Here is a 13,440-nt window from a genome sequence, read left to right on the forward strand (position 1 = left end):
TGGTCACTTCTTGCTCATGCTACAATTCCACAAGTGTTTCGAATCAGCTCAAGTTGCTGCTCTCCAAAGGGAGGTGTGTGGCAATTGTTGAACCTTTCACTGCTTTTTTACACTTCTGCAGAAAGATCATTTACCCACAGTGAGGGGGCCAAGAAGGTGAAATGGGGAAAGATTTAATTAGTACCTGAAGGGAAACTTTTTCATACAAATGATAGTGGGTACATGGAACAAGCTGCCAGAAGAGGTAGTTGAGGCAGGTACAATAACACCATATAAAAGTTAGACACAAAGTGCTGGAATAACACAGGTGTTCCGGCTTCCTCCAACATTCCAAAGGTGCGTGGGTTTGCAAGTTAATTGGCCACTGTAAAATGTTTGCTAAGGTTTCGGTAGTGAATGAGAAAGTGGGATAACATAGATCTAGTCTGACAGTGCTGGGGTAACTCAGCGGGTCAGGCAGCATCTCTGGTAAAAAACGGATGGGTGACGTTTCAGGTCGGAAACCTTCTTCAGACTGAAAGTAGAGGGGGGGGGGGGGGGGGGGGGGGGGTTGCGGGACGGGTGAGGAGAACTGGAAGTAGGAAAAGACCAAATCAAATCAGGCTCGCAATTCCTTCCTACCTGCTGCCTGACCCGCTGAGTTCCTCCAACACTTTTAATTTTGCGCAAGATTCCAGCATCTACTGTCTCTTGTGTCTCCAAGCTACCTTAGGATTAGTGGGTTGTTACAATCTTAAGAGACCATGCTATGTGTTTATATAATATAATTGTGTCATGCTTGCCGTTCAGCTGAAGCCTAGTGGTTGGATTAACTTAAAGCTCCATTCATAAGCGAATGAATGGCTGTGTAAGTTGGCTCCAGATACTAATTCAAAACAGCAAACAATAGACTGCAGATGTTGCCACAGAATATGCAGTCACATAGACCAGCGGCATGCTGAGACAATGGTTGCTCTCTTCGGGACCATCATGGAGGAGCTGCTCAATAACTGGGAGAACAGATGTCGACAGTGGTGGTAACGTTTGCACGTTCTCCCTGTGACCGTGTGGGTTTTCTCCGGGTGTTCTGGTTTCCTTCCACATTCCAAAGATGTGCGGGTTTGTAGGTTTCATTGGCTTCTGTAAATTGCCCCTGTGTGTAGGGAGTGGGTGAAAAGGTGGATAAAATAGAACTATTGTGAACGTGCGATGGATGGTCAGTGTAGACTCGGTAGGCCGAAAGGCCTGTTTCCATGCTGTATCTTTAAAACTAAAATTAAAAATAAAACTATTAAAATAATTTGTGTTGAGCTAATATTTTTAATATTTTTTTCATTTCATCATAACTAATAGAAAAGATATCACAACATAATTTAAAAATAATGATGAATGTGACTTACAGCATTGTCACATTCCCCGAAACCTGTGGCACATTATTCAGGTTCTTATAATCACATTCCATTTCTGTTCCTCGACAATCACACTTCTGCGGGAAATGCTGAAGTACTGTGAATTAAGAACATAATTAAGGACATTGGTTGTTGTAATGCAAATGAAATTTCCTCTCTGTAAATTAACATTAGTAAAATTAATGTAAAAGGGTCCTTGAATTAGAATTTGGATATTTAGAATTTGGTCATTCCTTCTTCTCCCATCTGGCAATTGGTGCAGAAGCTTTAAAGTGCACTCCATCAGACAGGGACATCTTCTTCCCCTCTGTTATCTGGCTTCTGAATGGTCCTTCCATTATCTTGGGTAATATCCGATTCACCTCTACCCCATTGCAAACATTAGACTTTGTCTATGGAACTGATGCGCTACAATATGTTCTGATTGGATAGCATGCAAAACAAAGCTTTTCACTGTACCTTGGTACCCGTGACAATAATAAACCTAAACCTAATACTATATTTGCATCAGTCAAAATTTAACTACAACTTTCTGGGGTGAAAGTCAGGCATTTAGCAATGTTTCCAAAAAGATAAATCATCCTCTTGATGCACTTTTAACTTGACTTTTGAACAGAACTTCAATGGAACTTCCATTAAAGCCAGGAGAAGGATCCATTCAATTAATAACATTTATTCAAAAAGAAAGAAAGCAGGAAATTATAAGCCAATTTGTTTAACTTCTGACATTGAGAAAATGTTAGAAGCTATTATGAAAAATGTAACAGACTTTGAAAAATTCAAGTTGATCAGTAAAATGTAATATAGTTTTGTGAAACGGACATCATATCTTCGTGATTTATTGGAGTTCTTTAGAGAAATAACGTGTGCTTCGGATAAAGAGAAATGAGTGGATGTACAATGCTTAGATTTCCTTAAGATAGTTGAAGGCATCACATCAACTGTTACTGCTTAAAATAAAAGCTCATAGATTTACTGATGTGAGAGAACTTACTGATGTGGAAATAAAGAGACATAAGGAACTGCAGATGTTGGAATATTGAGCAAAACACAAAGTGCTGGAGGAACTCAGTGGGTCAGTCATGGAGGGAATGGGCAGACAATGTTTCGGGTCGGGACCCTTGTTCAATCTCTTGGCCTTTTCCATTCTTCCCACAGATTTTAGTTTAGTGATACAGCATAGAAACCTCTGGTTTCATATTTCACACCTCTTCTCTCCTTTCCGATTATCTCCGTTTCATCTCATGCCTTTGTCCACCCATTTGTGAATCAAACCCCCCTCACCTGTATCCACCTATCACTCTCCATGCTTGGTCATGTGCACACTTCTCTTCCAGCTTTTCTCCCCTATCAGTCTGAAGAATGTTCTCCAGAGATGCTGCCTGACCCGCTGAGTTATTCCACTTTGTTTTGTTTTCCCAGGTTCCAGTTTTATTGGGTTTTACAACAATCCTCAAATATTTTTTAGAATAACAAGATCACTTACAGCAATCCTCTGATAATTCAATGTGAGTTGGCGTAAAAAAGGTTTCAAACATGTTTGCCAAACCAGAATTATCATCTAAAAGGAAAGATAAGAAAACACATTTCAATATATTTCGCAGACAAAATGTGTCTATTGCTATTGGTAAAAGGCTTTGTCAATTTAGGATTAAAATGAAAATGAAAAGAATAAATGATAAGTTTATTACTTCAGCGCAAAAAGATAGTAATTGAAAATGCATCCCAATTTCTACAATACATATACAGGTGCACAACCTTTTATCCGGTTCCAAATAACGAAAAGCTCCGAATAGCGGACATTTTTTCGGTCCTTGAAGAAAGGTCCTTGAAGACGTTCACCGAGGGTGGCCCGCAGAGGTGACAGCGGAACCTCCGGTCGGTCCTCGAAGAAAGGGGAACTAAATCCCCATTCATAAAAGAGAAGGTGAGGGTATATTGCACGGGAGGGTTAATAATTGACAATCTGCTGCTGCCTGCCCGCTGAGTTAAAAAGTTCCCACGGTAGACTCACGATACACAGTGTATCGTGAGTCTTGCGTGGGAACTTTTTAACTCAGCAGGCAGTCCCTTCAGTTTCACCCCACCTACACCCCTCTGCTTCTCAGCCATGTGTGTGACCCCTTCCCTCCCCTCTCCAGCTCCCCGCTCATTGCACCGGCGTGGGGGCTTTGCACTGTCTTCACGTCGGAGTTGCCAGCAGGTCAGCGCCAGTCACCGGAGACGTCAGGACCAACAGGACTCCGGCCCCCAGGCCCACTGCAAGCACGGAGATCCCAGAGACCCACAGCCAGCAGCAGCCCCATTCCAACTCCAGAGGAACACGCTCCCCGTAGGGACAGAAGCAAGGTACGTCTTGGTGTGCAAGGTACGTCTTCGTCTTGGGGTTGCGGATGAGGGGGCGCAGCTCGGCTGTGACGTCTCCGGCCACCCCCCTGTACAGGAGCTGAGACTGGGAACTGTGGGGTTGTTTGCAGTTGCAGAGGGAGCGGGCAAGGGCGGTACAGTTCCCAGTCTCAGCTCCATTCCAGGGGGGTGACCGGAGACGTCAGGACCAACGGGACACCGACTGCAAGCACGGAGATCCCAGAGACTCACAGCCAGCAGCAACTCTAGCCCAGCCCCGCTCCAACTCCACAGGAACCCGGGTTGCGGATGAGGGGGCGCAGCTCAGGGTGTGGGCGAACTGCCACTTGTCGCTGTAGCGGCGCATCGGGGAGTGGGTTCTTGTTTGTCCTGACGTCTCCGGCCATCCCCCTGGCCAGGAGCTGAGAGACGTCAGGACCACCAGAAGCTGCTCCCCGATGGGCCGCTACAGCAACAAGTGGCAGTTCGCCCACAGCCCGAGCTGCGCCCCCTCATCGGGACACCGACCCCCAGGCCCACTGCAAGCACGGAGATCCCAGAAACTCACAGCCAGCAACAACTCTAGCCCAGCCCCGCTCCAACTCCAGAGGAACCCGGGTTGTGGATGAGGGGGCGCAGCTCGGGCTGTGGGCGAACAGCCACTTGTCGCCGTAGCTGCCCATCGGGGAGCGGATTCCTCTGGAGTTGGAGGGACAGGGAGACACAGCGGCTTTTGAGAATGGTAGGCAATCACTTCCAAAGTTCTGCTCACACAGTCAGTACACCTCTCCTACACTTATCTCCCGCACTAAGATCACCTCGCAGAGAATGATCCCAGCCTAACCCTCCCTGTTCTCTCCTATTCTGCAAGAAAAAACTACATTGAACTCAAAATCGCGATCGAGTAATTGCAGGGATCGAGGCGCAAACTCGCGACCTTGCGGGTATGAGCCGAGCACTCTACCACTGTGCCAGCCGTTAAAATCTACGCTAAAAATCTTCCATTCCGAAAGCCGAAAAATTCCGAATTACGAAAAGTGTCTGGTCCCAAGGCTTTCGGATAAAAGGTTGTGCACCTGTATTTTAAAGTCAGTTCACATTTTAATGTTTTTGTGTATTGATCTGAAGATAAAATTTGCAAGGCCCATTGTTCATTCTGGGGTCAATGAAAATTAGGAAAACACATTAAGCTGGAAAGAGTGCAGAGAAGATTTCTGAGGATGTTGCCAGGACTTGAGGGTTTGAGTTAAAGGGAAAGGTCAGGTAGGTTAGGACTGACCTTAATCTTGGGAGCACAGGAGACCGAGGGGTGATCTAAAAGAGTGTTGAGTAAGTCACACATACTCACGGATCTGGTACAACAGTATTTATTGAGTAACACGTACAACCCTCAGCAGCATATCAATTCTACCGTGCTGCATCACCAACTAACAGCACATGTCGGGTTGCGATAATATGAATGGTGTGGTAGTAGGCGGAGCTTATATTAATAAATCACTACATTGGTTAGTAAGTAAAGTAACCAATCTACATCTTTCCTTGTAAGAATAAAAAGTGATACAATAAAGTGCTATATATATATATATATATATATATATATATAAATAGATGGGTAGATTGGATACGGAGCATCAGGATATGAGACAGCAGGAGCTTATATTAATAAAGCACTACATTGGTTAGTAAGTAAAGTAACCAATCTACATCTTTCCTTGTAAGAATAAAAAGTGATACAATAAAGTGCTATATATATATATATATATATATATATAAATAGATGGGTAGATTGGATACGGAGCATCAGGATATGAGACAGCAGGACGTGGTTCCTTCACAGGAAGGAGATGTTGACGGTTTAGTCAGTAGATCCCACTGTCGGCACTCACCAGGTATGAGCGCGGCTCTTTTGCGGGACTGTGGATGAAACCCAAACGGCCATAGCCGTTGTTGGGTTGAGGGCGAACGACATGGACACTGGAGAGAGGTGTAAGTGGTTTGCTGGACATATCGAAAAATGGCTTTTGGGTATCGCGTTTCAGTTTCTGTTTCTGGGCAGCAAGTGGTGAATGAACCTGTGGCTGCAGTAGTTGTTGGGGCACAGGCAGTGCAGCACGGGTCTGTCGTCATCAGGCGTTGGGCAAGAGACCCCAGTATTGGGTCACGGGTGATGTTTCTTAGGTTGAGCAGGTCCAGATAGATATCGGATTTAGCAAGGTGTGAGCACTCCATCAATTGCTTGGACTCCGGACAGCCCGTTCTGCAAGTCCGTTTGATTGTGGGGATTCTGGACTGCTGGTGACGTGGGACCAGCCCGAGTATGAGTCAACGAGAACACGAATACTGTTTGCCACGCTACTCGATTATCTCAGTAGCAACCGTGGACCAAGGCTGAGGAGAAACAGGGTGTGAGAGCAGAGGCTGCGTCTGTTGGTGTGGCATCAGTCTGTTGCAGATAGAACAGGCTTCAACTTTCTCACGCATGAATTCGGTATTTCCGGGCCAGAAAAACATGTTCTTTGCCCGTCCTATGGTTGCTTTCACACCGGGGTGACCCCTGTGGATGGCATAAAAATATTTGTCCCGTAGGGCAGTTGGGATGACTGCCTTGTGACCCTTGTTTACGACACCGTTCCTGCAGCACCAGTTCATCTCGGACTGGGTAGTATGGGCGATTAGGAAGTGGTGTGCGATATTGTTTATCCGGCCAGCCATGCCAGATGACTGAAGACAGTAGATGTAAAGTGTTATCCGCAGCCGTTTGCTCTGCCAAGCCGCTTAGGCATCTTGGAGGTACGTACGACACCATCATTACTGTGAACAGGTCATTTTCGGATGGCTGTTGTTCGCAGGTTTTTGGTGGGGCTCTTGTTAGAGTGATAGCCAGATGCATGTCCTTGCCCCTTTTGTAGACTAGAGTGAAATCGAAACTCTGTAGCTGCCTCATCATCCATTGCAGGCGAGCAACAACGCCACAATAGTGACCAAAGGTTGGTGGTCTGGTTCAACAACCATGGACTTCCCAAAAATAAAGTCTTTGAATTTTGTGCAGGCAAAAACCAGGGCTAGTAACTCCTTTTATTCTAGGCGTAGAGCTGTTCCATCCCAGACAAGGTACGGGAGGCGTAAGCAACAAGTCTGCTGCCTCTCTGATGGAATTCTGGATGCAAGCAGCTACTAGTCCATATTGGGAGGCATCACATGTAAATGTCACCGGTAGTTTTATATCGAAATAAGTGAGGGTACGAGCACTGGACAGTTGTAATTTAAGGATTTCGAATGCCCTCTGGTGTTGTGGGTACCAAGACCATGCAATGTTCTTGTGAGTCAGTTGTCGCAGGGGGGCTGATATTTTGCTGAGGTTGGGAATTAATTTCCCCAAGTAGTTAACCATCCCCAGGAATCTCTGCAACTTGTCAAGTCAGTGGGGACGAGCATCTTGTTGATGGCAATGGTCTTAGAGGGGTCAGGTCTGAGGCCATCACTGGTGAATACGTGACCGACATACTGGACCTCCTTGATGAGGAATCTGCACTTCAGAGGGTTGAGTTCGAGGTGAATGCTTTTTGCATGGTCCAGTACTTTTTTAAATTTGGCATCATGATCAATCAGGTCGCGTCCAGCAACGAGAAGGGAGCCTAGCCACAGAAGGTAGTTGAATCCAGTTCATTGGCTATTTAATAGAGGGAGTTAGATGTGGCCCTTGTGGCTAAAGGGATCAGGGGGTATGGCAGAAGGCAGGTACAGGATACTGAGTTGTATAATCAGCCACGATCATATTGAATGGCGGTGCAGGCTCGAAGGGCCGAATGGCCTACTCCTGCACCTATTTTCTATGTTTCTATGAGAATGTCGTCGACAATTATGGTGCAAGGATACCCCACAAATAATTGTTCTATTGAATGCTGGAATACTTCGCTAGCAGAGTTGATGCCAAAGGGCATCCGCAGGAACTTGTAACGGTCAAAGGGGGTTCCAAACATGGTGAGTTTGGACGAGTCGGGGTCCAGCAGGATCTGCCAGAATGAGCTTTTGGCATCCAGAACATAAAACACGGAGGCACTGCCTAGCTGAGCAGCAACTTCCTCCACCATGCGCATCAGGAAGTACGGGCATTTGATCGCGGTGTTCAGATCTCTGGGGTTCATACAAATTCGGATTTCGTCTTTGTTTTTCTTTGTTACGACCACCATGGTGGAAACCCTGTCGGGTGGGTCGGTAATGACACCCAGGAACACCATTGCATGCGGAATGTGTCCTTGGTCCTGGCATGCATCAATGCCAAGCAGAGTTGCAACTTTCCCCAGAACAATAAAAAAGTTCAGCTTGTGAGTTTGCGATGCTAAGTGCTACTGCAGCTCAGCTCTTCCAACTGGCTGCACCTCCCCTCCTCCATAGGCTAACTAAGTAGCCGATGTGTTTACAATACGTTCGGCATTCTTGACTCGTGTAAATGCGGACAATGACATGACATTACATTTGGCCCCAGTATCGATCTTTGCAACTGTAATGGTTTTGTTGACATGAAGAGAAACTTCAGGGTCGAGGCGCTTGTTAGTGGAATCAACCAGAGTGTGTATGTTATGTCTGTTATCATCATGCTCGGAGAGAGTATCTGGTAACTCCTGGTACTCGTTATCAGAATCTTCATGTTTTAACAGGTGCACAGGCTGCCGTGGAACTGGGCGGTTCCCACGGGTTCAACAGCATTTAATGAAATTATTTCTTCTTTTGCAATAGTGGCATAATTTACCAAAGGCAAGGGATAGTTCACGATCAGCGGGGTGTGACCCGCCACAGTTAGAACACTTTTCAATAAATCTGCGAGATTGTCGAGATGATGTATTGGGCTGTGAACGTTGGGTGCGGTAGGAGGTGTCGGTAGCATCAACATGGTATGAGGAATGTGGTCCTGGCCCCATTGATTTAGTGTGAGACTCGGTAAGTTCAGCAATGCAACAAGCATGTTCAGCTCTGACCAGTGTTAGTTCAGTATCACAGAGTAATTCATCACATACTTTGTCACTGAGGATTCCACCCTCCAGTCTTCCCGGACGAGTTCATCACACAGATTCCCAAAACGGCAGCGTGCAGCAATATGTTTTTAGAGTGCTGATAGAAGTGTCCACATGTTCTTCATGTAGCTGATTACGAGCAAAAAAATTAGTACGTTCCAGTACTGAGTTAGTGCTAAGTTCACATAACTGTCTGAATTTGTTGATCAGGACTTTGGGATCATCTAAAGTTTCAACAGGTACCACGATCTGAATGTTGTGATCCAGGACTGCAAGAGCAAGGTAGAAACGCTCTGCTCATTTGATAGCTTCTGGGCCAGCGATGTTGAGAAGGATAGAGGCACGGTGGTCTGGTGGAATGTTGCGATGAGCAGCACGAATGTAAAAGTTAAAGTCGCGCTCGGAAATCGGCCAACGTTCAGCGAAGTCTGAGTCAAAAACCAGAGGTTCAGGTTTAGAAATGAATTGGCCATAGCAACATAACTTTAGGTAGAGAGGGGAAAGTTTTAATAAGAACCTGAGGAGCAACTTTTTCACTCAAGCGAATGGTGGGTGTATGAAATGAGCTACGGGTGTATGAAATGAGCTACCATAGGAGGTAGCTGAAGCAGCTACAATGACAACATTCAGATGTTATTTGGACAGGAAAGATTTTGAGGGATATGGACCATACACGGGCAAATGGGGCTCACCTAGGTGGGGTATCTTGGTCATCATGGATGAGTTGGGCTAAAGGGCTTGTTTCTGTGCTGTATGGTGATATGACAGGTCCACAAACTCCCCACACACACACACATACACACATACACACACACAGCAAGGTCAGGATCAAACCCAGGTCACTGGCACTGTGCGTCAGGCCTCTACCATCTGTGCCACTGTGCCGCCCATTCATGTGAGCAAATCAAAAAAATACCTTATTTATCCTAGGATAGGTAAACCCATTACTTTGTAGCAATGTCATATAATCCCACAACTCTATCAAGCTGGCATCTCCCACTGAGTGCAAGAGGCACACTCAATCAATACGTAACAACATATCAAATTATATTCAATTTACTGATCAGAATTCTAAAGAGTATTAATAACAGTCTGACATGTCACTCCGTTTCACATGTTTAAAAAGTGGCATTACCGCAGTCTTCCTCATCAGCTCCATTTTCACAATCTTGAACTTTATTGCAATGCAAGGACTGTGGCAGACACAACGAGATATTCCCGCAGGGGAAAAATCCAACGGGACAATGAGAATTCTGTGCGATAGGGATTGTTGTCATGACTTCTGTAGTGGTAAGAAAGACAAAAAATAAAGCACTCGGATTAATTTTATTTTAACATCACTTTTTAGTTTAGTTTATTCTTGTCATGGGTACCGAGGAACAGTAAAAAAAAATTGTTACCTTCTATCCAGTCACTGGAAAGACAAAATATGATTACTATTAAGCTGTCCACAGTGTACAGTTACAGGACAAAGGGAATAATATTTAGTGCGAGATAAAATCCAGTTAAGTCTGATTAAATATAGTCTGAGAGTCTCCAATGAGGTAGATGTTAGGTCAGCAGAGAACATAGCATATGTCCAACACAAGAACAGGTCATTTGGCCCACAGTATCTATGCTGAACATGATGCTGAGTTAAACTAATGAATGGCAATTTGGTTGTGATTGAGAAGGCATGTATCTACTAGGAGACACAAGGAACTGCAGATGGCAATTCATAAAAAAAGACACAAAGTGCTGGAGTATCTCAGCGGGTCAGGCAGCATCTGTGGAGAACATGGATAGCTGACGTTTCAGGTCGGGACCCTTCTTCAGCCTGATACCATACAGCTTATTTACCCCTCTATCTAGTGTTGCCACTTACAGAAGAAAATGTCCTTTTCCACTTTATTCTTTTGCCACCTCAGGACCTCACCTTTTGTGATCACAACTTCCCACCTGACAAACTAATCTGCCTTTCTGCCTCAATCTGCCTCAATCTCTTTTAAACATTCTAATGCCCCTGTCCCACTTAGGAAACCTGAACGGAAACCTCTGGAGACTTTGTGCCCCACCCAAGGTTTCCGTGCGGTTCCCGGAAGTTTTTGTCAGTCTCCCTACCTGATTCCACAACCTGCAACTTCCGGCAACCACCTGCAACCTCCGGGAACTGCACGGAAACCTTGTGTGGGGCGCAAAGTCTCCAGAGGTTTCCGTTCAGGTTTCCTAAGTGGGACAGGGGCATTACATGCCTTTGACATCACTGGTATCAAAAACAAGGAAAAGATCTCAGGAACCAAGTTCAAATAAAGTTATTGAGCCAAGGGTAAAGTAACTGAGCCAAGCTTCACACTATTGGAGTAAATTTGAAAGCATGACACATCTGCTAGAAAATAACACTGCACAGCAAACAACCCTTGTAGTTAGCTAAAGCAAACAAAGTTTATGTGGTGAGAGGGGCAAAGTTTAAAGGAGATGTACGGAACAAAAACAGAGTAAATTAAACTCAGGTCATTGTGTTAAAAACAAGGAAAGGAACTCAGAAAACAAATGAAAATTAAGTCATTGCAGATGCTGGAAACCTGAAATAAAAACAGACAATGATGTAAATAATCAGCTGGCCAGGCAGTATCTGTGGGGATCAGAAGAATCATTGGCCTGAAATTCTAACTGTTTTTCTTTCCACTGATGCCGCCTGACCTGCTAGGTTTTTCTGTAGTTTTTGAATTAATTCAGCTGAAATGGATGAGCATTCTGCAAAATTATATGTCAACTTTATCCAAATTAATACAAATATAACAAATTATATCAAGTAATGTAACATTACTTAACTAACCTAATCTTCCCTTCTGGATTAAATCATTGGTCCTTGATATTTGGAATGACATAGAGCACAGAGCAGTACAGCACAGGTACAGGCCCTTCAGCCCACAATATCTGTGCCAAACATGATGTCTTGGTTCTTTGTTTCTTGGTCCTCCAAAATATTCCAAATGGAATTTAAACTGGAGGTGGTGAAGGGAGGGCTTAAGCCAGAAAGGGTTATTGGGAAGAAAGAGCTACTGTAAATTTAGTTGCATCTGGTTGGGTAACTATAGTTGGGTGGAGATTATTCCATGCTTTAATTGTGCGGGGGAAGAATGAATTGCTGTACACATCTGTCTTTGTAGCTGGGATCACAAATTGGATCGAATGCCCTCGTCTGCTCCTAATTGGTTTGGGTTTGGTGTAGGTCTTGTACTCTAAGTCGAGCTGACCATTTAACATTTTGTAAAAACAGGTCAAACGGTGAGCTTCACGTCTGTCTTGGAGAAGGTTCCACCCCAGAGAATTCAGAAGTTTGGTGACACTCGCTTCTCTCTCATAGGTGTTAGTAACAAATCGAGCTGCCTGTCTTTGGACACGTTCGATGGAAGAAATGTTTTTATTTGTGTATGGGTCCCATGCTGCAACTGCGTAGTCCAAATGAGGTCTAACGAGGGTGAAGTATAGCTTCTCCTTGACAGAAGTTGAACAATGATGAAAGTTGCTCCTCAGAAAGTTTAGGGCACCTGTTGCTTTCACCGTTGCATGATGAGTCTGACCATTCCAACGCAGATCATTCTGCAATTTGATGCCAAGATACTTGGTTTGTTTGGATTCTTCAAGGGTGGCACCAAATATATTGTAAGATGTTTTGCCTGGATTCCTCTTTTTGGTGACACGCATAGTTTCACATTTGGAAGGGTTGAACTGCATGCCCCATTGTTGTGACCACTCAACCATAGTATCGAGATCCTTTTGGATCAAGTTAAACTAGTATTTTCTGCCTGCACATGATCCATATCCCCACCCCCCCACTCCCTGCATATCCTTGTGTCCATCCAAAAGCCTCTGAAACATTACTATCATATCAGCCTGCACCCCCAGCAGCGCATTCCAGGTACCCACCAAACTCTGTGTAAAAAACTTACCCGCACATCTCCATTAAACTTTGCCCCTCTCACCTTAAAACTAGGCCCGCTAGCATTTCACCCGAGGAAAACGGTCCGGGCTGTCTACACTTTTTACGTTTCTTGTAATTTTATATACTTCTATCAGGTCTCCCCACTGCCTCAGATGCTCCAGAGAAAACAATCCAAATCTGTCCAATCTCTCCTTACAACTAATACCTTCTAATCCAGGCAGCATTCTGGTAAACCTCTCCTGTACCCGTAAACACCACTATCGTAATGGCCTCTACCATCATCGCTGGAAGCATGTTCCAGGTACTCACCAATCCGTGTAAAAAACTTGCCCTGCACATCTCCTTTAATCCTTGCCCCTTTCATTTTAAAGCTATGCCCTCTAATCTTTGTCATTTAATTTATCTAAAGAATTCTCTTTAATTCAATTCAAATTGAGAATGAATTAATTTTATATATCTCCCCTTCATTCAGTTTCTTAGCCACCCAGTCATGTGTGTAAAGAAGGAAGGCAGGGGGATAAGCACACATCCTGGAGATAGCCTGGAAATCTCTGATGTAACTAACATAAACTATGTCTGAAGAAGGGTCTCAACCTGAAACATCACCCATTCCTTCTCTCCAGAGATGCTGCCTGTCCCGCTGAGTTATTCCAGCTTTTTGTGCCTATCTTCGGTTTAAACCATCATCTGCAGTTCCTTCTTACATAAAATAGGACATATTATGTTCAATGGCTCATAACCTTTACAGCAGATGAGATTCTTCTACAGT

General features: G+C 44.6%; 1 protein-coding gene across 1 annotated transcript in view; it reads right to left on the reverse strand.

Annotated features, from left to right (window-relative positions):
• Window positions 1-13,440, reverse strand: part of rxfp2b (relaxin family peptide receptor 2b) — a 56,853-nt gene that overhangs the window by 29,295 nt on the left and 14,118 nt on the right. Inside the window, exons 2-4 of the mRNA XM_055636865.1 lie at window positions 9,882-10,028; window positions 2,875-2,949; window positions 1,380-1,485 (exon numbers count right to left, since the gene is read on the reverse strand). Coding sequence (XP_055492840.1) covers window positions 1,380-1,485; window positions 2,875-2,949; window positions 9,882-10,028 — 328 coding nt within the window. The remainder of the gene's footprint in view (window positions 1-1,379; window positions 1,486-2,874; window positions 2,950-9,881; window positions 10,029-13,440) is intronic.

This window comes from Leucoraja erinacea, chromosome 6 (assembly GCF_028641065.1).
Source record: "Leucoraja erinacea ecotype New England chromosome 6, Leri_hhj_1, whole genome shotgun sequence".
Taxonomy (NCBI): Eukaryota; Metazoa; Chordata; class Chondrichthyes; order Rajiformes; family Rajidae; genus Leucoraja; species Leucoraja erinaceus.